At 39.0% G+C, this 24342-nt stretch overlaps 2 protein-coding genes across 2 annotated transcripts in view; both read left to right on the top strand.

The window, feature by feature from the left end:
- The first annotated feature begins 1895 nt into the window (after positions 1–1895).
- Positions 1896–4314, top strand: LOC127409964 (GTP-binding protein RAD-like). Its single transcript, XM_051644948.1, has 5 exons — positions 1896–2001; positions 2152–2519; positions 2643–2716; positions 2853–3057; positions 3297–4314. Coding segments are annotated over exons 1-5 (927 nt in total). The 5' UTR covers positions 1896–1999; the 3' UTR covers positions 3575–4314.
- Positions 4315–11536: 7222 nt separating this feature from the next.
- The window catches only part of cdh16 (cadherin 16, KSP-cadherin), a 66651-nt gene continuing 53845 nt past the window's right edge, over positions 11537–24342 (top strand). The window contains exons 1-3 of the mRNA XM_051644856.1: positions 11537–11663; positions 14519–14677; positions 18871–19067. Coding sequence (XP_051500816.1) covers positions 11552–11663; positions 14519–14677; positions 18871–19067 — 468 coding nt within the window. The 5' untranslated portion in view covers positions 11537–11551. The remainder of the gene's footprint in view (positions 11664–14518; positions 14678–18870; positions 19068–24342) is intronic.

Below are 24342 nucleotides of genomic sequence, written 5' to 3'. Positions count from 1 at the left end.
TGTCAATTTTTCTCTATAAAAGGTGGATCAAACTAAATGCTCTCTGCGTAGTGGTTGTTTAAATAAGATGCATTTTGCCTCTGCTGGAGTTTCTGTTATTTGAATACAAGCTTCTGCATAGTCTAACTGTCATCTATTAAATCTCATTATCTTCTGGCCATGTTCAGGATCCCAAGAACATGGTTATCCCTACATGACTTACTGTTCTGTAAAGAGTTTCTTCCTGATTTACCAGATACAGTTGTGCTCAAATGTTTGCATACCCTTGGATAATTGGTAATATATGTACCATTTTTAAAGAAAACATGAGTGAGCAGGCAAAACACATTTCTTTAATTTCTTATGGGATTCATATTCAACTGTAGGTTATAACAGAATGGCACAATCATAAAACAAAACATGGCAACAAAGATACGCTAGCTTTAATAGAAGAATGAATTGTTTTAAATTAAGTGCTTTTATAAAATTATACGCTTCACATTTCTGTCTTTAAACCCTCCAAAAATTGGCCCCATTAACTTTCATTGTAAGTGCCTCACTGTAACCACAATTTTTGCTTTATTTATTTTTTTAAGAAAAGGAGGAACAACTCAAAATTTATTTTTTTTTTGTAGTATTCAACATTATGCCACAAATGCTGTCAATTGAGTTCCACTTGTGTTGAACCGATAAAATTCCTTTAATTTACCAACTGATAGACATGAACAAATGGTCATGCATAGAATAGAATAGAATAGAATAGAATAGAATAGAATCTGTATTGCCTCACAAATGGCCAGTGGAAATTGTTGTAGGAATAACTTTAAGTACATTGCTGTGTGCAAAGTAAAATACAATACAATATAGTACAGTATACAATATACAGTGTGCAATATGCAGTGCACATATGCAAATATGTTTGCAATATGAAGATACGATATCAGCCTTTATATTAACAATACAAATTTATCTTGGTTTTTACTGAGTCTAGGGGCAGAATTGTTACTGGACTCGGCAGATGTTTGACAATGTGCATGAGTTGGTAAAAGATTGCTCCTGACAATTCTATCTTCTAACACCAGATGGCAACATTGAACTATAAATATCCTACTCATAAAAGCTTCTCAACCAATGTATCAAGAGGTAATTTTGCCCTTGAGGATAGCATGGTGCTGTTTTAGACATGCAACAAATAGGGCCTACTACAATAAAGAGTAAATCTGATGCTAAATACCAGTGGCGTCATGCCCATTCAGACTGAGGGGGCTCGCACCCCCTTAGAATTTTTGAGCCAAGAGGATTTTGAATGGATCATTTGAAATTCCAAAAACATATTTTTACCTTAGATAATTCAGTTCAATTATGATTGCATGTAAAAAAGAATGTTTTTTGGCCAAAATCTGTATTTACATGTCTAAATTTTAGGCTGACCTTGGTGCCCCCTCAAAAATATAGGTAAGCTACATGACGCTCCTGCTAAATACTGATGCTGAAGAAAAAAAAAAAAAAAAAAAACAGGGCATGGCCAATCTCTTCAAGTGACACATTTCAAATTAATTTCAAACAGTCTAGGAATGACTGAAAACATATTTAAACTCTAATTTCTTCTCATGAAACATGCATGATATTTGGGCTACATGAACATTAAGGCTGAACATGAATATGCACCTTCTACCTACAGTAGGTATAACATGTATTACATGTGTAGGGGGAGGGAAGTCCCCCTCGGCTCGCCTTTGCAGAACTGTGAATCACTCCCGCAATGTAGCGCACTGGATTCCGCCCCCTCCCTCTGCCTGATCTCTCAATGATGTTACTACTATAGAGACGTGATTCTCCGAGGCAAGCCCTCCCTCGGCGTGACGTCATTGACTCTGGTGCGCCTTAAATAAGGGGATCCGTCTTAACACAGAACAGATCATAAGCGAAAGCCTCAGCAGAAGAATAACGGAATTAAACGAAAGCATTTTTGAACACTGGAATTTTGACACTGAAGAGAAGACAATATAGCCGCAACCATATGTAAGTACCATTTCGAATTCTCATATGACGATTTGAATAAAAAGAATAGCCCATGTATTGTCATTATAAACTCTATGTAGGAAAGTGTTATTAGGCTATAAACTGTTTTTTATAATAGGCTGTATTTACGTTTTACTTTTACACTGACAGGTTTGGAGTCATGACTTTGAACAAAGGAGACAAGTTGAGGAACATGGATAAGAGAAGAGGCAGCATGCCGTTTCCCGTCCACCTGCAGAACTTGCACAGAAGAAGTATGCCGGTGGACGACCGAGAACTGCGCTCAACGATGTCCGCGGAACAGACGGGCGAGCTGTCCAAACTCATGCGCTTCAGTCCGGGAGAGCAGCACAGAAACAGCTATGTGTCCGACTCCTCCGACTCGGTCATCTCCTCCGGCAGTGATTCAGAGGGACAGGTCTACAAGGTGGTTCTCCTGGGAGAACAGGGCGTTGGGAAATCGAGTTTGGCGAGAATATTTGGCGGAGTTGAAGACAGTAATGATTACGAGGAAACAGGTACTTTTTTTGACTTGCAAATGCATTTAAGTAGATCTAGCCTGCATTCTACAGGCAGTGCTTTGTGGTAGGGTTTTACAAGCTCTTGAAGATGTTTATTTTTAGATTTCACCTTAATTTCAGGAAACACATATGACAGATCACTTGTTGTTGATGACGAAGAGACATCAATCCTTCTGTATGACGTATGGGAACAGGTAAGCGATGAGTTGCCTAATATTTCGAAAATACTTTGTAAAAATTCTTATCTATATGTGAAACCCTGCATTAACTTTAAAAAAAAATGGGCAAAATTCGAATGTAGTGTGCTAACAGTCCAATTTAACCCTACAGGATAACAGCCAGTGGCTGAAAGATCAGTGCATGCGTATGGGAGACGCCTACATCATCGTGTACTCGGTGACAGACAAGTCCAGCTTTGAGAAGGCTTCAGAGCTACGAATCCAACTGCGCAGAGCTCGGCAGTCAGAAAACATCCCCATCATCCTGGTGGGCAATAAGAGTGACCTGGTGCGCTCCAGAGAAGTGTCTGTGGACGGTAAGATTCCACCCTCCTTCTGCTCTCTTTAAAACAATGGCAGTTAGAAACAGATCTCTGGTTGGCCGCTCAATAAATTGTAGATGTTTTGGATACACAAGGACTTGGCTGTCTCCTGTGCTTTGAGGAACAGTCAGGAGGCATAGTGATGATGACGACACCATAGCGTCAGTACCTTTGGTAATGGAGCTATTGCTCACCTGCATCTGTATGTCTTTTTTCTTTCCTCCTCCCTCTAGAGGGCAGTGCCTGTGCCGTTGTGTTTGACTGCAAGTTCATAGAGACCTCCGCCTCCCTGCATCACAATGTGCGTGACCTTTTTGAGGGCATTGTGCGGCAAATTCGTCTACGCAAGGACAGCAAGGAGGAGAACGCACGGCGCATGTCTAACTGCAAGCGTCGCGAGAGCATGAGCAAGAAGGCCAAACGTTTCCTGGGACGAATGGTGGCCCGCAAGAACAAGAAGATGGCCTTTAGACAGAAGTCCAAATCCTGTCATGACCTGTCTGTCCTCTGAAAAACTGGACTAATATGCCCTCTCATCCCCATGACCAGAAGCTGTGTATTTTTTAATGTTAATATAAGGACTATTTAGCTGTACAGACACATATTAACATGTTTTGTAAACAGAAAAAGAGATTATATCAAACACACCTGACAAAATCATGTTGATTATGTTTATGTATGAGGCTTTTTCATGTTAGGTTAGGTGTTTTTTTTTTTTTTTTGCTGCCTTTTCATGTATAGTTGTCAAATTCTACCCATGTAATTAGGAGGTTAATCCACAAAGTCACAATGTTCCCTTATGAGAGTTATGGCAAATAGCTATTCCTATAGCTGTACTGAGTTGTAGGATTTGTGGTATGCTCCTCTCATGTGTGTATGTCTAGGAGATAAGCACAAGTATTGTTTTATTTATTTATCTATTTTATTTTTTCATGTTGAAATTATATGGAATCAAACTTTACTTGAAATTGAGTGCGCAGGTTCGTAACTCAGCAAAGACAATGAACTAGAAGGTTTGGTTTTGGCAAGAGGCAATATAAATGGGGAGTTTCAATATAAGAAGTCTGACACATACAGTTTCTCTGACATATATGCTCCATGGGTAAATGAATGACAAAGAAGCAATAAACGATGTGTTGTGAGATGTTTTTAACGTTTGATTTGCACTTATTGCCATTTAATATTATTGTGCTGTTCATTATGTTACATGTTTACATTGGTTTTATAATAAAATTATAATGTAAAAAACAATACATTTACACAGTGTTGTTGTCTCTACTACAAACAAAATACACATTCAAACAACTCTTTAAAGTGGTAATACTAGTAATGTATTCCCCCATACATATGCAAGCTTACCACGGACTTGAGAGTAAGTTGTACAATTGGAGGAAACAAGGTAGTTAAAGGTTTCAGGAGTCAAATTAAGAAAGCTAATCATTAATCAGATAGAGTGCAGATGCAATACTCTTCTAACACTTGAAACTATTCTCACTGGAAGTGTGGACGGGAGGTAAGAGCTGCTTTTGTTTAACAACAAGAGAAAAGAATGATAGGATGAGAGCAGAAAAAACATTTGCTTAAGATTTTGCAGTATTTTTTGCTACAATCTGCTGTAATACTCAGATTTTATTGGTTGTTTGAAATCTTATGTGTTGTTATTATTCTATGATTATAGTTTGTTAAAGCACAGCAGTTGAAAGTGACTCAATTTAGCATAATGTTTCTTTATATAAAATAACTAATATGTTGTTTATTTAGAATGACATATGTTTATTTTACTCTATATAAGGGTAGTATAACATGTATATGAGTCTGATTTTTATTTTTATTTATTTTTTTTAATTTTTTTTTTTACAAACAAGAGGATTTAGGCTCAAATTTATATTTAAGTGTAGTCCAAAATGTTTATTTTATGTCCTTGTAACTGGAAATCCCTTTCTTTAAAGCTTTTCACTATTCTTAAACATGCCTTTCAAATAACTTTAATGGTCATGTGGTGTGACAAATACATTTTCAAAAGTGCAAATATTCTCTATATTTTAATTAATATGTGGTCATGAGAACTGCATGCATTGTCGCTATAAAATAATTAGCAAAATGCTGTTTTAGATGTATAGATGTATGGATGTCAATACCCTTAAGGCATATATTTATTGAACCTTTTCTTTAGTCACTGGCCATTGGATACAGACACAGAAAGTATCCTAATGATTTGAAAATCTGACCTGCAGAATTTACTTGTTTTCTGAATGCTTTCTCTTAAAAAAAAATAAAAATAAATATATATGTATTTTTTTTTTGATCATGTAGTTATCCGTGTACAAGCTTCAATGCGTTTTTATTACAGAACTTGTGCTTCTAAGTAATTTGACACTTAACATGATGTTACATTAATGAGCTGTGTTCGCTGTTAACACGTTAAGTTGATCGTTAACTATTAGGGGGAAAGTAGTCTGATGGCACGCTTGATTCTTTCGGTCACTTTAAAAGTGTCATAAAATTCACTAGTGACAATTTCTGCATACATTTCTTCTGTTCTTGTCGTTTCTGGGTCTTGCTTCAATATTTATGGAATGAATGGAAACATATGTATGTGCATATGCACGTGCATGCAGACTGGTATCAAGAAAAAAACAATGCTCCTTTGTTTGAACTTTAAAGTAAAGTGTAAATACTAAAATCAGATAATTTTGTGTCTTAGGCTTAATGGCCACTCTTTGCTCAATGGAATATCTGAGTGCATGGTTTATTGCACTGAGTGTAAGTTCTCTAAATTGCCCTTTTTGTCTGGAATATCACAATATTTATCACTCACCATGACTTCACTTATGCAATTAATTGCTTTCTATTTCAGGTAGTGTCTCAGAACATTTTGCTTTCTGACACTGCACATCTTAAGATTGGTGTTCCAGAAAACTATGATGGTATTTTCCCATGGTATCTCACCAAGGTGAGCTCTATTTCTAAGGGGGACAAAATGGCAAATTAGTAGGAGCTATGGCTGATTTATGTTGGGCACAATTTAGCTGATAAGTTGAACTCAATACCAGAGATTATTAAGGCATGTACTAGAACTTCAGCATCTTTCATGTGCAGTATGGATCAGAGGTGTTCAGTGTTTCAAAAATGAAAGAATGCACTCTAGACTAGAAAACTGATGTATGTAAGCTTCAAAAGTGAGAGGTGGTTCAAATGTGATGCCAAAGTTCTGACCAATTTGGTAGGCTAAGAATTTACGCTGTTCCCGCTTACCACTTAATGCCAGCTCTTTCCTGTGGACTAAAATATCATAAAGATAACTCTGTAAAAGATATTGTACATGTTATTATAGACTGCATTTAAGAGGTAAAAATGGACTGTCCTTGTGCTGTGTTGTGAATGACTACTAAGCTCAGAGCAGTCTATTAATGACTGCTTCTAAGAAAAAAATATAGAGAAATGACTGAAAAGGCAGAGCTATTGTACATGCCGTTCAATAAACCCCACTTCCCACTCCTCAGAGTACCCAGAACTCAAGGTGTAATTATGAGCAGGCATTCAGGCACCATCTAGTCATCACCAAACTAAATATGGAGGTCCTGTACAATGTCTTATTTCAAACCCTATGTCAGATATCTTTACCAGATGTCAGTTAGTAATAGCATGGTTGCTCTCCAAAAGCTTTTCACGTTGACACTGTAATTGGCGGCATTTTTGAAGAACTTTTTGGGTCCTAGTGCTTCTCGCTCACGATTTTCTGCATTTGATGCCATGCTATCAAAACAGTCCATGTAGTCTCTAAATCAAGTATAATTGCCTACATGTAAGTGGGTGGATAATTACCTACATCCTGTGTTATCACTGAAGGACAAAATTATGGCTACATAATATTTGTTTAGGCCTACAAAAATAAGTGGCAAATGAGGTCTGACTCATTCATGTAATTTTTTACCCCTCAGCTAACTGGTATGTTCTGGCTGTAGGCTTCCCAGATAGATTGATAAATTTTGGCTAGCTTTTTGCCACAGTCAGTCAAAACATGGGTTTAAAAGAGCATGAGTTCCCCAGATATCCCATGCAGGCATGTTGGCAGTATTTGTCAGATTGAACAGACCAAGTGACGTGAGTCATACTGTGAGCAGTCAGCACTTCAGTCAATCGCTACCTTTCCAAATAAACACTCATTATCATGCTATTCTAAATATGCTAAGCAAACACAGAAAAAAAAAAAAAAAATATGCAGAGCTACATTCAGAGAACCAAATAAAATAATTAAAACTCTGTTCAGGCAGGTGAGAATTGTTGGCATGACACTGGCTGTTCAGGGTTGTGTGCTATTCGGGGTGCGTGACCACATACACACTGTACCTAATATTGGACGTGCCAGTATTGAACAGAAGCATTTACACTGTGGTTCCTTATATCCAGTTTAATTCAGCATCACCATGTGCATCGGTGTCAACCACAGAGCTACATAACTGCTGTCAACAGCAGCAGCCTCTTCAGCCTTAATAACATATTTGGAGAACAGGCCAGCCAGTCACTGACAGATCCTTCAAAACCATCAGTGCTACTCACCACCAGCATACCATGCAGAGCCAGTCCTCCCTAGGCAAACTAAGCAAGATGCTTAGACTGTCAAAGACATAAAAAACACACTGTCTGGGGCCCCCACACAAAATTTAGCTTAGGGCCCCCAAAAGGCTAGGACCATCACTGATACCATGTCTTGTAAATAATGCTGTGTGTCAAAACAAACTGTGAAAAGTTTCTTCAAAGTACTCACCCTTTGCTTAGAATTTACAGACATGTACTCTTGACATTTTCTCAACCAACTTCTTGAGGTATCACCCTGGGATGCTTTTTAAACAGTATTGAAGGAGTTCCCATCTATGTTGGGCACTTATTGGCTGCTTTTCTTTATTATTTGGTCCAAGTCATCAATTTCTTTTTTTTAATTACATTTTAGTTTTATAATGAAATAAATTAATATGGTGGCACAATTATATTTTTGTCTACAAAACTAATTTCAAACATTTAAGCATACGCCTTCAGATCAAAAGATTTTTAAGATCATGAGAAACATTTCAGTCGAGTGTTTCAAAACTTTTGACCGGTAGTGTGTGTATGTGTGTGTATATATATATATATATATATATATATATATATATATATATATATATATATATATATATATATATATATATAGATATACACAGGGTTGGGAGGGTTACTTTTGAAATGTATTCCACTACAGATGACAGAATAAATGCTGTAAAATGTAATTTGTAACGTATTCTGTTAGATTACTCAAGGTCAGTAACGTATTCTGGATACTTTGGATTACTTCTTCAGCACTGGTAGATTTTTTCACTTGTTTTGACTATAAAAACTCTGCCAGTACAGTAAGACAAAATACACGTTAAAAATACATTCTCTGATAAATCAAACTGATCTTGTTTAAAGGATTTTTAGATATTTTTTACAGGAAAACAATACAAAAATTATTATCAAGAATATGATTTTTGCCCTAATATCAAATGTCTTACTAGACAAAAGAAATTATGAACCAACGTGAATTTTCTTGATAACATATGATCGTGCCTGGTAACATGTGCATGTAAAATGGCTAAAAATAGCATTTTAACTTAGCGTAAAGCTGACAATTTACACAAGGTTTATTTCTATTTCTTCTGCTCCAAACTTATTTCAAACTTACTTCTCTGTCTGCTCGTATGAATGTAACACATCATAAGAAAGTGTTTCACCGCTGTTCAAATGCACTTTGGATCTCATCATTTATATGTATAAATGTTTTCCATCTGAAAGGACTAAATATTAAATGAAACAAATGACAATAAAATGCAAAGTAATCTCTTCAGTAATCAAAATACTTTTTGAATGTAACTCTATTCTAAATACCAATGATTTAAATTGTAACTGTAGTGGAATACAGTTACTTATATTTTATATTTTAAATACGTAATCCCGTTACATGTATTTCGTTACTTAAGTATCAATAAAGCAGAACATGTTGATTAAAGAGCAAAATATTTAAATAAATGTGTCAAATACACCAGCATGCCCTGGTGCCAGACAAATGAATCAACTAATATATAGAGACGTTTGGAGATTCAACCAGATTCTGAGGTGGTCGAGACTGCTTTTTTAGACAATGTTTCATGCTAAAAAGAACTTAAACTTAAAAAAAAGGGGGTCTTTTTTTTCTCCCCAATTTGGATGCCAATTCCCAGTGCGCTCTAAGTCCTTGTGGTGGCGTAGTGACTCGCCTCAATCCGGGTGGCAGAGGACAAATCTCAGTTGCCTTCGCATCTGAGACGTCAATCCGCGCACCTTATCACGTGGCTTGTTGAGCGCGTTATCACGGAGTCATAGCGCATGTGGAGGCCTACGCTATTCTCCACGGCATCCACACACAACTCACCATGCGCCCCACCGAGAGCGAGAACCACACATTATAGCAACCACGAGGAGGTTACCCCATATGACTCTATAATTTGGTTGCTTAAGAGACCTGGCTGGAGTCACTCAGCAAGCCTTGGATTCGAACTCGCAACTCCAGGGGTGGTAGTGAGCATCAATACGCCCCCCCCCCCAAAAAAAGTGTCTTGAGAAACCTGCATTCTGATATATGCAATGCTTTGCGTCTAGCTTTATTCAGTGCAAGAATACCTGCAGTCTGAACGGCCCCTTAATACATTTGTACAGCAGCAAAACACCACCTGTTTACCTGTCAATAAACCACTGAGCTAAAACAAGAGTGTTAATCTTAGCTGGTTTGAAAAGGAAATAATCACCAAATCGGAAAATGTGAAAAAAATAAAATAAATAAATAATACATGTACATGCACAATAACTTCATGGAACTTCTTCTGTATGCCTGATATCAACATGCTGTTAAGCAAATGATCTGTTTGTCACCATACCAATAAACACCATCTCTAGATCTTGCCAGAAGAACCTCTGTATCATGTCTGGCCATATACCTGACTCAAAAAACAATGACAAAGCCAAGTTATAATCATGAAAGTAGTGCTATTTTATGCATAATAACTTCATAGACAGATTTTACAAAAGCTTATTCACACAAAGTTGGAGAGAAATGTATTTTTAAACTCTAAATATGTCCCTGACATCGATAAATGACCTTAGGGACAAGACTTTTCTAAATTTGTCTAATTCAAATGATATTGTGCGACTGCACTCATTTGAATTCCAATGACTTTCACTACAGCCAATGACGTCGCTGGACATCTTTTCCATCTAATATGCGACAAATACATACACAGCCGCTTCCTATCATGTTTACACACTCTACTGATTGGTTAAGTTTAGATAAGGAATTTGAGTAAGGGCATAATATTATTAAGCATGTCCTCAACGCCTTGACTCACGCTTACTTTCGCATTAGACATCCGGGAATTTGCACGTGATGAAGTCGTACGAGTTTATGCGAACAACATCGTGCGAGACCATATGAAATAGCCAACTCGTAAATGATGTACGAATTTTCTTGAGATCGGGTTGGGACACACACACACTACTACTGAGAATTCTGCTCTGAACATTATATGGACTAGTAATCGTGACCCAAAAAGAAGGTTGTAGGTCTGTTCTGATGGGGTCATGGACAATAACTATGCATATAATCTTGCATATATAGGGTAGTAAAATAAAGAGGCTTATCAGCTGTTAAAAGGGAGGAGAGAACACTTCTCATCTTTTGTTGTTGGTGTCAAAGGCCATGATGCATCCAATTTTGGTGCAAATTCAACTGTCACTTGGTAATAGTAGATAATACCAATACATGTGTTTGTTCCAGGTGTTCGACTGGTAGGTTACTTTTCTGAAGTGTATGCATTTTAAAAATTGTCAGTTTTCCTATTCCTATTTGCTATTCATGTTATGTTAACAGTTTTGCATATTGTTGGGCCTATGCAGTTCAGATTTTGTGTGTTTATTTATACATTTTCATTTTACAGTTGCCTGATCTCCCCCTCACCTACTCTGATCTGACTGTGAGTGGTGATGATGAAGGGATATTTGGGGTAGAGTCAGGCTTCCTGTACGCCCTCAAACCTCTGGATAGAGAGAAGCAGCCATCCTACTCCTTGCAGGTGCAGGTTTCTTTGTCTAATTGCTAATTCTCAGTCATCAGTCACGCAATGACAAATTAATCCGTTTTCCATTTTAAAAAGACGTTTTTGTGAACATAAATTCTTACTGTAGTTATTTGTAAAACGCATAAGCCAAAATTATTAAGTCTTTTCTGGCCAATGAAATAGAATCCAAATCAGTTTTCAGCATGTACAAAAACATACTCAAAACATCAAGAAGCAGCCAAAAATAATGTAACAAGCAATTTGATGAAAATCTCTGACAATAATGTAAAATAAAGGAAAAGGTTTTGAGCTCAAATAAGATGTGCTGCTTTCGTGCTTTGACCTGCCAGCACATTTTTCCCTAGGTGTCCTTCACAAAGTCCATGCACACTCAGAGCTTTACTGTGGAGGTGTGCGTCATCGATAAGAATGATAACGTGCCGGTGTTCTTGGTGGAGAGCCTGAGAGGCAGCGTGCAGCTGGGGCTTCTCAAAGGTGGGTGGGGTGAGCTCAGCAGGCATACATGAGAGTTTCCTTTGCTTGATGCTCAGTCTAATTGCCCTGACATTTTCTTCCATTTACAGCACTGAGAGACTAAATGAGATAAACTGTTTTTAAGTGTGAATTTCACACATTTCCAATTTCAGATAATAGTAGCAGAAAAGTTTGTGGGCAGTACTGATTAGTCGCTTTTTTCTTTTTTACTTTCTGTGGTGATACATGTGAGAACAAGCTTTTAAGTCTTTTGAATACAAGGACAAGCTGTTTCATCTGTTTGTGCTCAGATGCGTACATCATCACTGTGATGATAAATGAAAAGAAATGTCCTTGAAGTGCTAGCACTTGTGTGTTGAAGGTTGCTCATACACTGCGTGCACAATTATTAGGCAAGTGAGTATTCTGATCTTATCATTATTTCCATGCACATTTTCCAACTCCAAACCATATAAACTTGAATACTTATTGGATTCAATCATTTTCAGGTGATATGTATTTGTGTAATGAGGGAGGGTGTGGCGAAAGTGACTAACACCTTATATCAAGGTGTGCATAATTATTAGGCAGCTTCATTACCTCAAGTAAAATGGGCCAAAAAAGAGATTTAACTGACACTGAAAAGTCAAAAATTGTAAAATGCCTCTCAGACGGATGCAACACTCTTGAAATAGCTAAACTATTGAGGCGTGACCACCGGACAATCAAACGTTTTGTTGCGAATAGTCAACTGGGGCGCAAAAAAAAAACACATGGAGAAGAAAAGGCGCAAAAGACTTGAGGAGAATTAAACGTAAAGCTACCAGGAACCTATTATCCTCCGGTGCCACCATATTCCAGAACTGCAACCTACCTGGAGTGACCAGAAGTACAAGGTGTCAAGTGCTAAGAGACATGGCCAAAGTCAAGAAGGCTGAAACACGACCACCACTGAATAAGATTCACAAGATGAAGCATCAAGATTGGGCAAAAAAATACATGAAGACAGATTTTTCAAAGGTTTTATGGACAGATGAAATGAGAGTGACTCTTGATGGAGCAGATGGATGGGCACATGGCTGGATCACACAGGACACCACTTCGAGTCAGGCACCAGCAAGGTGGAGGAGGGGTACTGGTATGGGCTGCTATCATTAAGGATGAGGTAGTTGGACCTTTTCGAGTTTAAGATGGACTGAAACTCAACTCCCAAACCTGGAAAGTACTTTCTTCAAGCAGTGGTACAGGAAGAAGTCCTCAGCATTCAAGAAGGCCATGATCTTTATGCAGGACAATGCTCCATCACATGCATCCAAGTACTCCACTGCTAGGCTAGCCAGCAAGGGCCTCAAATATGCCCAAATAATGACTTGGCCCCTTCCTCACCTGACTTAAATGCTACTGAGAACTTGTGGGCCCTTCTCAAATGTGCGATTTACAGTGAGGGAAGACAATACACCTATTTGAAAAGCATTTGGGAGGCTGTGGTTGCTGCTTCCCCCCCTTTTTCACCCAATTTGGAATACCCAATTCCCAGTGTGCTTTTTTTAAGTCCTCATGGTCATGAAGTGATTTGCCTCAATCCATGTGGCGGAGGATGAATCCCAGTTGCCTCTGTGTCTGAGACCATCAACCCATGCATCTTATCACGTGGCTTGTTGAGTGCGTTGCCACACCTAGCACATGTGGAGGCTTCATGCCATCCACCACGGCATCTGCACTCAACTCACCACGCGCCCCACCAAGAACGAACCACATTATAGTGACAATGAGGAGGTTACCCCATGTGACTCTACCCTCCCTAGCAACCGGGCCAATTTGGTTGCTTAGGAGACCTGGCTGGAGTTACTCAGCATGCCCTGGGATTTGAACTAGCGAACTCCAGGGGTGGTAGCCAGCATCTTTTACCACTGAGCTACCCAGGCCCCTGGTTGCTGCTTTAGTGAAAGTTGAACGTGAACACATCAGGAAACTGACAGACACCATGGATGCTCAGGGCAGTAATTGAAAAGAATGGTGGCTATATTGGTCACTGAATATTTTTGGAAGGTCAAAAATGTTATTTAATTGTCATTTTGTGTTACATATTTGTTGCACTTACTCTAAAAATTTAGAATAAAAAATTGAGTTGGAAGAAATTATTTTTGTAATTTAGTTGCCTAATAATTGTGCACACTAATAGTTGCCTAATAATTGTACTTATATATCCCCCAAGAAAGACAAAACTCACTTTTCCTTTGTTAAACATTCAGGTTTGAGGTTCAGTAACATTTTGAATTGACTGAGAGCATTGTGTTTGTTCAACAATAAAATTAATCCTGAGGAATACAATTTACCTAATAATTGTGCACGTAGTGTAAACTAAAGCTGAAAAAAAAGCATTTTTCTCTGAAGAAATGTTTGCTAGCAGAGATTGGGATGAATGATGAAATGGTGAAAAATGCTTTTGTCATTAATGTTTAGAGATTACTCATCTTCCTTTAATGAAAGTATTATTAGACCATTGCAGTAAAGAGACTTGTGTGCTCTGTCCTCAAAGAAAACTAACATGCTTTATGCTGATTCAACATCATGAATCATAGTGAATTCATCCTCTTATGTTGAACTACATGACGATAATTATTTAAATACAAAACATTATTATTGTAATGACCTGCACTGAAGGTCAGGCTAGTACACATTTAGTAAGATTTGCTCCTAGGATTTGCTTCTGATTGTCTTTGTTGTGGTAGGCTACATTTCCTTTGTAATGCTTGAAAGGCTATTTCTGAAATTCATTTCTGATTATAGGCAGTACGCATCAAGTTCAATGTGTCATATTTATAAACCTCAGTACATTTTGAAATAACTATGATGTGCGTGTTTCATTGTCACAGGAATCCCGTTTATGCAGGTGGAAGCATTGGACCGAGATGACCGTAACACCGCCCATGCAGAACTGCGCTTCAGTCTTCTGGACCAGATCCCTCGCATCCCTGCCAGCCACATGTTCTCCATAGATTCCATCACTGGAGAAGTGTCCCTAACAGAAGATGGTAATAATCAGAACTTCTTAACTTCTTGTCTTCGACTGTGATTTGGAGTCAAGTAAATATTTGTTTGAATAGTTTGATACACTCACTGAGCACTTCATTAGGACACCATGGCGCCAGATTTTTAAACGTTTTGCATACTAGAATGAGAATTTTTAAATAGATTCTAAAGTGTGCAGGGAGCCAATGTAGGGAGATAAGTATAGGTGTTATTGATTTGTGTTTCTTGACACACTTCAAGAGTCTGGCTGCATTTTGGACCATATGTAAGTGTGTTAGCGCAGAAGAGTTTATTCCATAATATAAAGAGTTACAGTAGTCAAGCCGAGATGTGATAAATGCGTGTACAACTCTTTCAAAGTCCGATGGAGACAGAAAAGGTTTCACTTTGGATAAGAGGCTTAAGTTAAAGAAGATTGATCTAACAATCGAATTTATCTTTTTATCCATTTTGAGATTGTTGTCATAGACAAAACCCAAGTTTCTCACATTTGTTTGAGTGTACGTGGACAGTGTACTGGAATTTAGTTGTTGAGCGATGGTGTCGTTATTTTGACCAAATAGAATAATCTCAGTTTTGTCTTCGTTTAATTTTAGGTTTAAGTTCTTCGTTTAAGTTATTAGACATCCATGATTTTATGTCTCTTAGACAGCTCAACACTGAGTCAAGTGTGTTTTGCTTTGACCGTCGCAGGGGCAAATCAATTTGCGTGTCGTCTGCATAGCAGTGAAAATGCACCCTGTGTTTTAAAAAAAAAAAAATTCAATTGGGAGCATATATAAAGAAAAAAGGATGGGAGCAAGGATAGAGCCTTGGCGGACTCCTCAAAGGAGGTGTGCTTTAGAAGATGTATGTTTTCCAATGCTGACCGAAAATTTCCTGCCCGTTAGATAAAAATGAAATCATTGTAAAACGGTACCCTTCAGTCCTACACGATGTTCAAGGCGAAAGATAAGAATACTGTTATCAATCATGTCAAAAGCTGCGCTAAGGTCTAAGATGACTAATATTACGTTATCACCTTTGTCTAATGCACAAAAAATTTCATTTATAACTTTTAATAGGGCTGTCTCTGTACTATGAGATGCTCTAAAGCCCGACTGAAAGATCTCCAATATAGAGTTTGAGTTCAGAAATGATTGAAGCTGCAGTAAGACTACATTTTCTGAAATTTTTGAGAAAAAAGGCAAGTAATCTGAAGTGACATTTGGTTTAAGTGAGGTGTAACTATAGCATGTTTAACATTTTCTGGAAAGGTACCTGCATTGAGGCATTTATTAATTATAGACATTTCGAAAAATTGGTTAAAAAAGCATGCAGGAATAGGGTCAGTAGAATAGGATGTAGGTTTTAAGTGAGCAATGATTTATTTTAGAGTGGTTAGTGTAATTGGTTTCAAACTCTCTCCACTTGGCAATGCAGACAGTAGGTTCAGATGGATTGAAACAAGACTGTATAATTTGTGATCGCTGATTGGCAATTTTGTCACTGAAAAATCTGAGGAATTTTTTGCAATTTATAGGTGAGGATTCGGGGTGATATTTGATTATTGAAAAAAGAGTTTTCAGTTTGTTTAGATTTGCGTTTATGATGTCAGAGTAAAATTTGTTTTTAGCTTCTTTTACTGCTTTCTGAAAGTTAAATAGAGAGTCCCGAAGGGCTTCATAATGTACCTGTAATTTGTGTTTCTTCCATCTTCGCTCCGCCTGCTGGCATAGCCATCTTAGAGAGCGTATAGAATCGTTTAGCCACGGCTCCACTTTAGGCTTTGGAAGTTTTGGGTTTAGGGAAGTAGTAGAATCAAAAATTCCAAATCAAGTGGAGTTAAACAAGTTTAAGTGATCATCCACACTTAAGTGGGGGCAGGGATGTTTCCAGCATTGTGGATTTGAATGCTTCACCATACATTAGTGAAAATTTGTGGTGATTTTTCGGATTGAATGAAAACAGAGATATTAAAAGTGACAGGTTTGTGATCTGAAAAGTTTGTTTCACAAATCATCACATCATGTGCATGCACACCGAATGTTAAGATCAGGTCTAACACATGGCCTTGTTTGTGGGTAGGGCTTTTGACCCATTGTGTTAGATCAAAAGAGTCAATAAGGTTTAAAAAGTCCTTAGAAAGTGAATCATTAACACAGCATATATGTGCATAAAAAATATTAAAAAGCGATCATATTTTGTAAAAATTTTGCTCAAGAGGTCTGCAAATTCATTGATAAAGTCTTTGTTTTGCTTTGGAGGTCAGCAGACCAGCATGACTACTAGTGGATTTGTAGATGTGATTTGAAATATTTGCAGTTCAAAGCTGTGATAGAGATCAATAGATAGTTGCCGGCAGTGAAATTTGTTTTTGTAGACAGACATTAGTCCACCGCCCTGTCCATTAGACCGAGGAGTACTGATGAAAAATAGTCATGTAGCAGAAGTTCCGATAAGGGAGATAAATCTCCTAACTTTAATCAAGTTTCCGACACGAGCAAAAGGTCCAAGTCATTCGTTGTAAAAAAGTCATTCAAAATGAAGGTTTTGTTGACTAGCGAATGGGTATTTATCAATGCCATCTTAGCCGGTGTCGTGTCGCCGATAGACTCCGGCTCTTGGTACAGGTAGCGAAGGTTTCGGGAATCCACGCCACCCCGTTGGAGTCATGGGGAAATAGGCTTTGATGGAACACAGAAGGATGGATTCTTCTAGAGTGTGCCAGAAGCAAACCTGTTGTAATCCCACGTGACAGCATGGGCTTGCCGACAGGTTGGAACTGCTCTCTGGGATGCCAGGTAAAGTTTTATCCTAAGCGCAACACCTCCGCGTTTCCCCCATCTTTTTTGCCGATTTTCTTTGTGCGTGAAAATCCCAGGAGATCAGCAGTTACAGAAATACTCAAACCAGCCCGTCTGGCACCAATAATCATGCCACGGTCGAGTTCACTGAGATCACATTTTCCGCATTCTGATGGTTGATGTGAACATTAACTGAAGGTCCTGACCCATATCTGCATGATTTTATGCATTGCACTGCTGCCACACGATTGGCTAATTAGATAATCTCATGAATATAGATGTACAGGTGTACCTAATAAAGTGTTCAGTGATCAGTGTTCAGTTATATCACTAACATGGATATATTTGGTAAATGATAATTCAAAAGCTCTTCTCTGTGAGAAGAGAAATGAAAATAATAGAATAATACCTCCTCTCATGTAAATCCTTCAGTTGGACACTTCCTTTCTCCTTTCTTCTTCTGTCACTCCTTTCAGCCCCATTCCACCATGAAATCTGCAAATAACTCTCTTTCACTCAGCCAGTATAACACGCTCTGCTTATTGCACTTTTAACGTGGCTGTATACAACATTGCCCCTTTGTTTTTTATAAAACATTCCCACTAAATTAAAATGATTTTGAACCAGGGCCAGAGCTCACAGAGCCAGAAAAGCAAGCCGTTTAATTTGAAGAGACATTGTGAGCCCGAGCATCAGGTCAGGTCAGTCGAATCTGGTCCAAAATGCAAACAGAACAGCACTGCATTACTGTAGCTCATGCAGAGGCTTACAGTAATATGCTCAGAGAATGTTTGTGCACCATGTTTGTTTGAGGTGTTTTCTTGTGGCGAAACAATAAATAGACAATGCAGACAATTAATGGTTTTGTAATGTCGGTCTTTACCACTGCCTTTGAGTAGCTCCCAGGGTGATATGCATTGTGTTAAACTCACCACTAGAAGTGCACTGGAATGGTAAGGTAATAAAACCTGTGGCTATTTACAGTTTAGTTACTATGAAGGAAATTAAAAGTTTGTCATTTTGAGATTGATGTTTGTTTGGCAGGTATACATGTATGATACTTGCATGATACTTTTCCTGTATAGTGTCATTTCTTGTGTGAGGCATTGTTTTTGTGTTTGGTATTCTTTGGTAAGCTGTTTTTGTTTTCTTTCTTACAGGGATAGGTCACACAAAAATGAAAATTATGTTATCATTAACTTACCCTTATGTTGTTATAATTCCAAAAAAAATTATTTATTTTTTTATCGTGGAAATCAAAAGGGTCAACATTCTTAAATATTCTTCCCTTTGTGTTTCACAGAAGAAAGTAATATGTGTTTGGAATGATGAGGGTGAGTAAATGATGACAACATTTTTATTTTTGAGTTAACTAACCATTTAAATTGTTACATTTGTTTGGTATCCAGGTGCCTCAACTCTAGATCCAGAGATGTGCGGCCGCTACAAGCTCTCAGTGATGGTGCAGGACATGGCCGGCAAGGCCAACGCTTTCTTCTCCACTGGAACAGTGTTAGTGGAGGTGACTGGGAACACGTGGGCCTCACCTGACCCAGTAAGACTGCAGGAGAATCTGCCTGGACCATATCCCATTCAAATCTCACAGGTACGGACATACAGTATGATGAAAGCAGAGGACTCTAGAAGCACTGATGGTATGAGTAATATTGTGTATTTTCCAAGTATATTATAGGATATGTGAATCTGTTTTATCTTGCTTTCTTCATGTCAGGATCCTGTCACTTTGTCAGTCTGGGTTTTTGTGGTGACAGGATCCTGACACTGTGTTCTGTGTCTGTGTTGTGTTTTGTTTTTTGTCTCTGTGTGAGTGCACGGCTTCGGGTTGTGGTTTCCCTGCTGTGTGCTCTTCAGACGGTCTTGTGTTTCATGACTCTCCTGTCTGGTTCAGTTTTGGTTCTGGTGTCAGGATCTGGACACCCATGCTCCATGTCTTGTCTTTTATTGGTGTGAGTGCACTGCTCTTATGTCATCTTGGCAGCATGCACTCACGTCAATTGTTTGTGTCTGTCTCTCATGACCGCGGGCATGCTTTGCGCTGCGCGTCCGGGTCGCGAGCCATCTTCATGTTGTGCTGGGGTTCAGTCACTTCTGTCTTAGGTGTCCCCAGTCGCTGCCAGCGTTTCCGGCCATGGAGGCCGTTCCCCAGTCACTGCCAGTGCTCATGGCCACGGAGGTCGTTCCCCAGTCACTGCCAGCACTCCCGACTATGGCAGCCGTCGTCGAGCCTGTCCCGTTCCCTGTGGTCATCGAGTCGATCCAGTTCCCTGATGCTGTCGACAAGCCTGTCCAGTTCCCTGTGGCCATCGTCGAGCCTGTTCAGTTCCCTGTGGTCATTGAGACTGTCCAGTTCCCTGATGCTGTTGATGAGCCTGTCCAGTTCCCCATGGCTGTCAACAAGTCTGTCCAGTTCCCTGTGGCCATCAACGAGCCTTTCCCATTCCCTGTGGTCATCGAGTCGGTCCAGTTCCCTGAGACTGTCGACAAGCCTGTCCAGTCCCCTGTGCCTGGCACTCAGCCCATTTACTCCCCAGTGCCCGCCAATCTGCCTGTCCAGTCCCAAGTGGCTGCCGCCCAGTCTTCTGACCCCTGTCCAGTGGCCGCCTCCCAATATTCTGACTCCTGTCCATCGGCCGCCACACAGCCTGCTGCCATTCCTTTCCTTGCCACCCTCCTCTCCTCCCTCATTCCCTACCTAAAACCTCCTCCCTGGCCTCCAGACCCCTCTCCCTACCTTAATTCTCCTCCCAGACCACCAGACCCAATCCTCTCCCTGAAGCCTCCTCCCAGGCCGCCAGACCCTGCTTCCTTCCCTAAACTTCCTCCCTGGTTCCTCCCACCAGTTCCACCTTGGACTGCCCTGCCAGTTCCTCCCTGGTTTCTTTTGTTCTTCCTGTTCTGTGTTAGTGCCTGATCTATTTGTCTTGTTTGGTGTTCCCCTTTTTGGGATGCCAAGAGGTGTCAGGATCCTGTCACCACAAAAACCCGGACTGACAAAGTGACAGGATCCTGACACTCTTGTTCTGTGTCTGTGTTGTGTTTCGTTTTCTGTCTCTGTGTGAGCGCACAGCTTCGGGTTGTGGTTTCCCTGCTGTGCGTTCTTCGGCCGGTCTTGTGTGTCATGTTTGGAGCATGGTGTCTGGATCCTGACTCTCCTGTCTGGTTCGGTATCGGTTCTGGTGTCGGGATTTGGACACTCATGCTCCATGTCTTGTCTTTTATTGGCATTAGTGCATTGCTCTTATGTCATCTTGGCAGCATGCACTCAGGACAGTTGTTTGTGTCTGTCTCTCACGACCATTGGCGCGCTTCACATTGCGCTCGCTTTGTGCTGCACATCCGTGTCGTGAGCTGTCTTCACATTGTGGTTCGGTCACTTCTGTCTTGGAAGTTGGTTTTATTTGTGGCCAAACTCTTGCACATGTGTCTTGTCTCATTTTGTCGCCTGTTTCTTGCATCACATTGTGTTTGCCTCGCGATATACGCTCAGGCTTTCTCTAGTGTGAGAGTGCATGGCATTTCTTTGTTGCAGTTGCCATGCATTCTCTCGTCCTGTCTGTCAGTTGGCATGAGCGCATGTTGCCTTATTGTCTTGGCGATATGCACTCGTGCCATTTGGGTGTTTATTTTGTGAGAGCATGTGGCTTTGCTTTGTTTCTGTTTTGCCTCGTGTCCTCAGTCCTGCATCATACCCCACCTCCTTGTTTGCCCATTATTAGTTCATTTGTCTCACCTGCCCTGCCTATTAACTTGTTGATTTCTCTCCCTATTTTAGTCTCCTCACGTGCGCTGTCCTGTGCCAGTTCGTCTTGTTCTCTCGTCCTGTTGGTTCTGTGTTCTGCTCCATTTTGATCCAGCGCAGCCTGTCTTAGTGCCTACTGCCCTGGAATTTGTTTTCCCCTACGGGGTTCTTTTCGTTTTTGGCTCTGTTTATTTTTGGTATTAATAAAGTCCGGTTTCACTCTGAGCTTGGGCAGATTCGTGACACTTCAATTGCCAGTGCAATGACATTCTCAGTTTACACATGGCTTTTATCTTTACATGACTTTTGCTTGTTGTTCAGATTTTATGAGATTAGTTATGACTCACTGCCTATCTGAACACAGTCAATGTCTCTGGAACACCTGCAACTCTCACCATAGTGGAAATGGGGCATCTACTTTGGGGCAAAATATTTGTTAGACTGATTATCCAATAAGCACAATGAAATGAGATATTTCAAATAAACATATATAAAATTACAACACAATGGCAAGTATGTAATGCCAGTAAAACTTTATAAACTTTATGAATGAAAATGCGCATGGTGTGATTTCAAGTTCAAATTGGATGCCTGCGTTGCAGTTTTCGATTATTGTGAGTGACTCAGATCTGAGCTAGTCAAGAGTAACATTAACTAAGATACTATATCATACACATTTTCCACTTTCTGAAATGTCTTTGTTCATGTTTAAAACCTGCCAAGCGAGATATACAAGAACATGCTTCTGTCTCTCACTCACTCCTCAAGGAGACAACACACAGTGTGTTTGTGGTGAGGGAAAGGTGAAGTTTCTGACCAATTTCTTTCTAAAAAATAAAAAAATAAAAAAATGCGGTCACCTGATTTTTGTGCCAAAGAAGTCACGCTGTTGTTTTTTATTTCCGATCTAAACAAAATTTTATTTTTTAAGCTTTTATTGTTTTGTTTTGTTTTATTTGACAATATAAATGATGATGATGGAGAACAGTTGTCAACTCACATATTCAGCTTAATCTAATAAGAACACAACAAAAACAACAACAACAATAAGAATAAGAATAATAAGGGTCCCAATTTATATTAGGTGTCTTTAACTACTACATTTGAAGTCAGAAGTTTACATACACTTACAATTTTAAGTCATTAAACCTAATTTTTTAACCACTCCACAGATTTATAATTTTGGCAAGCCGTTTAGGACATCTACTTTGTGCATGACACAAGTGATTTTCCCAACAATTGTTTACAGACAGATTGTTTCACTTTAATTGACTACATCACAGTTCCAGTGGGTCAGAAGTTTACATTCATTAATTTAACTGTGCCTTTAAGCAGCTTGGAAAATTCCAGAAAATTATGTCAAACCTTTAGGCAATTAGCTTCTGATAGGCTAAATGGAGTCAATTGGAGGTGTACCTGTGGATGTATTTTAAGGCCTACCTTCAAACTCAGTGCCTCTTTGCTTGACATCATGGGAAAATCAAAAGAAATCAGCCAAGACCTCAGAAAAATAAATGTGGACCTCCACAAGTCTGGTTCATCCTTGGGAGCAATTTCCAAATTCCTGAAGGTACCAAGTTTATCTGTAAAAGCAATAGTATGTAAGTATAAACACCATGGGACCACGCAGCCATCATACCGCTCAGGAAGGAGACGCATTCGGTCTCCTAGAGAATAATGTAGTTTGGTGCGAAAAGTGCAAATCAATCCCAGAACAACAGCAAAGGACCTTGTGAAGATGCTGGAGGAAACAGGTAGACAAGTATCTATATCCACAGTAAAGCGGTCCTATATCGACATAACCTGAAAGGCAAGGAAGAAGCGACTGCTCCAAAACTGCCATAAAAAGCCAGACTACAGTTTGCAAGTGCATATGGGGACAAAGATCTTACTTTTTGGAGATATGTCATCTGGTCTGATGAAACAAAAAATTAATTGTTTGGTTATAATGACCATCATTATGTTTGGAGGGAAAAGGGTGAGGCTATCGATGTGGCCATCACAAAGCTCTGACCTCAATCTGATAGAAAATTTGTCAGCAGAACTGAAACAGCATGTGCGATCAAGGAGGCCTACAAAAATGACTCGGTTACACCAGTTCTGTCTGGGGGAATGGGCCAAAATTCCAGCAACTTACTGTGAGAAGCTTGTGGTAGGCTACCCAAAACGTTTGACCCAAGTTAAACAATATAAAGGCAATGATACCAAATACTAACAAAGTGCATGAAAACTTGTGAACTACTGGGAATGTGATGAAAGAAATAAAAGCTGAAATAAGTCATTCTCTCTACTATTATTCTGACATTTCACATTCTTAAAATAAAGCAGTGATCCTAACTGACCTAAGACAGGGAATCTTTTCTACGATTAAATGTCAGGAATTGTGAAAAACTGAGTTTATATGTATTTGGCTAAGGTGTATGTAAATTTCTGACTTCAACTGTATGTGCTAACATTAAATACATACAATACAATGTATTTATTTTGCAACTACATGTTGTTCTCCAAAAGTGCCACAAGATTCACATTTGCTAATACTGAGGTTGAGGTACTATACAGGTAGGTTTAGGTTTAAGGTTAGGGTTAGGGTTTGGGGTAAATTTTGGGATAGTTTTAGGTTTAGAGTTAGGGGTAAGATTAACAGTGAAACTATAGACGTACTTAAATGCAGGTACTTTAAATGTAAGTACAATGCAACAACACGTATGCACATAATAAGTACATTGTATCAAATGCTTAAGTACATAATAGTTAAAGACCCCTTATATAAACTAGGTCCATAATAATAATAATTTTATGAATTATAAATTATACAGGGCACATTTGCTACATGGAAACTATAAATGGAATAGAGTTACACTTAAAAATGGGCTTTTCATTTCATTATGGCACACAAAACGAAATGTTAGGATACAGATACAGATAATTTTGCCATTGCAACAGATACAGATACATACTGTATACATATAATGGCTTTGCTGCACCTGAGTAGAATAAAAATAGTGTATTAAATTTTAGAGTACTTGCCATTATTGGTTTTGGTATGATTGTTTTTATATACAAAATAGCCAATGTACCAATACATACTGTACACACATCACACACACACACACAAATACAA

Source organism: Myxocyprinus asiaticus, chromosome 2 (genome assembly GCF_019703515.2).
Source record: "Myxocyprinus asiaticus isolate MX2 ecotype Aquarium Trade chromosome 2, UBuf_Myxa_2, whole genome shotgun sequence".
Lineage (NCBI taxonomy): Eukaryota > Metazoa > Chordata > Actinopteri > Cypriniformes > Catostomidae > Myxocyprinus > Myxocyprinus asiaticus.
Note: the sequence above shows the minus strand (reverse complement) of the source record. Positions and strands in the feature narration are given on the sequence as shown.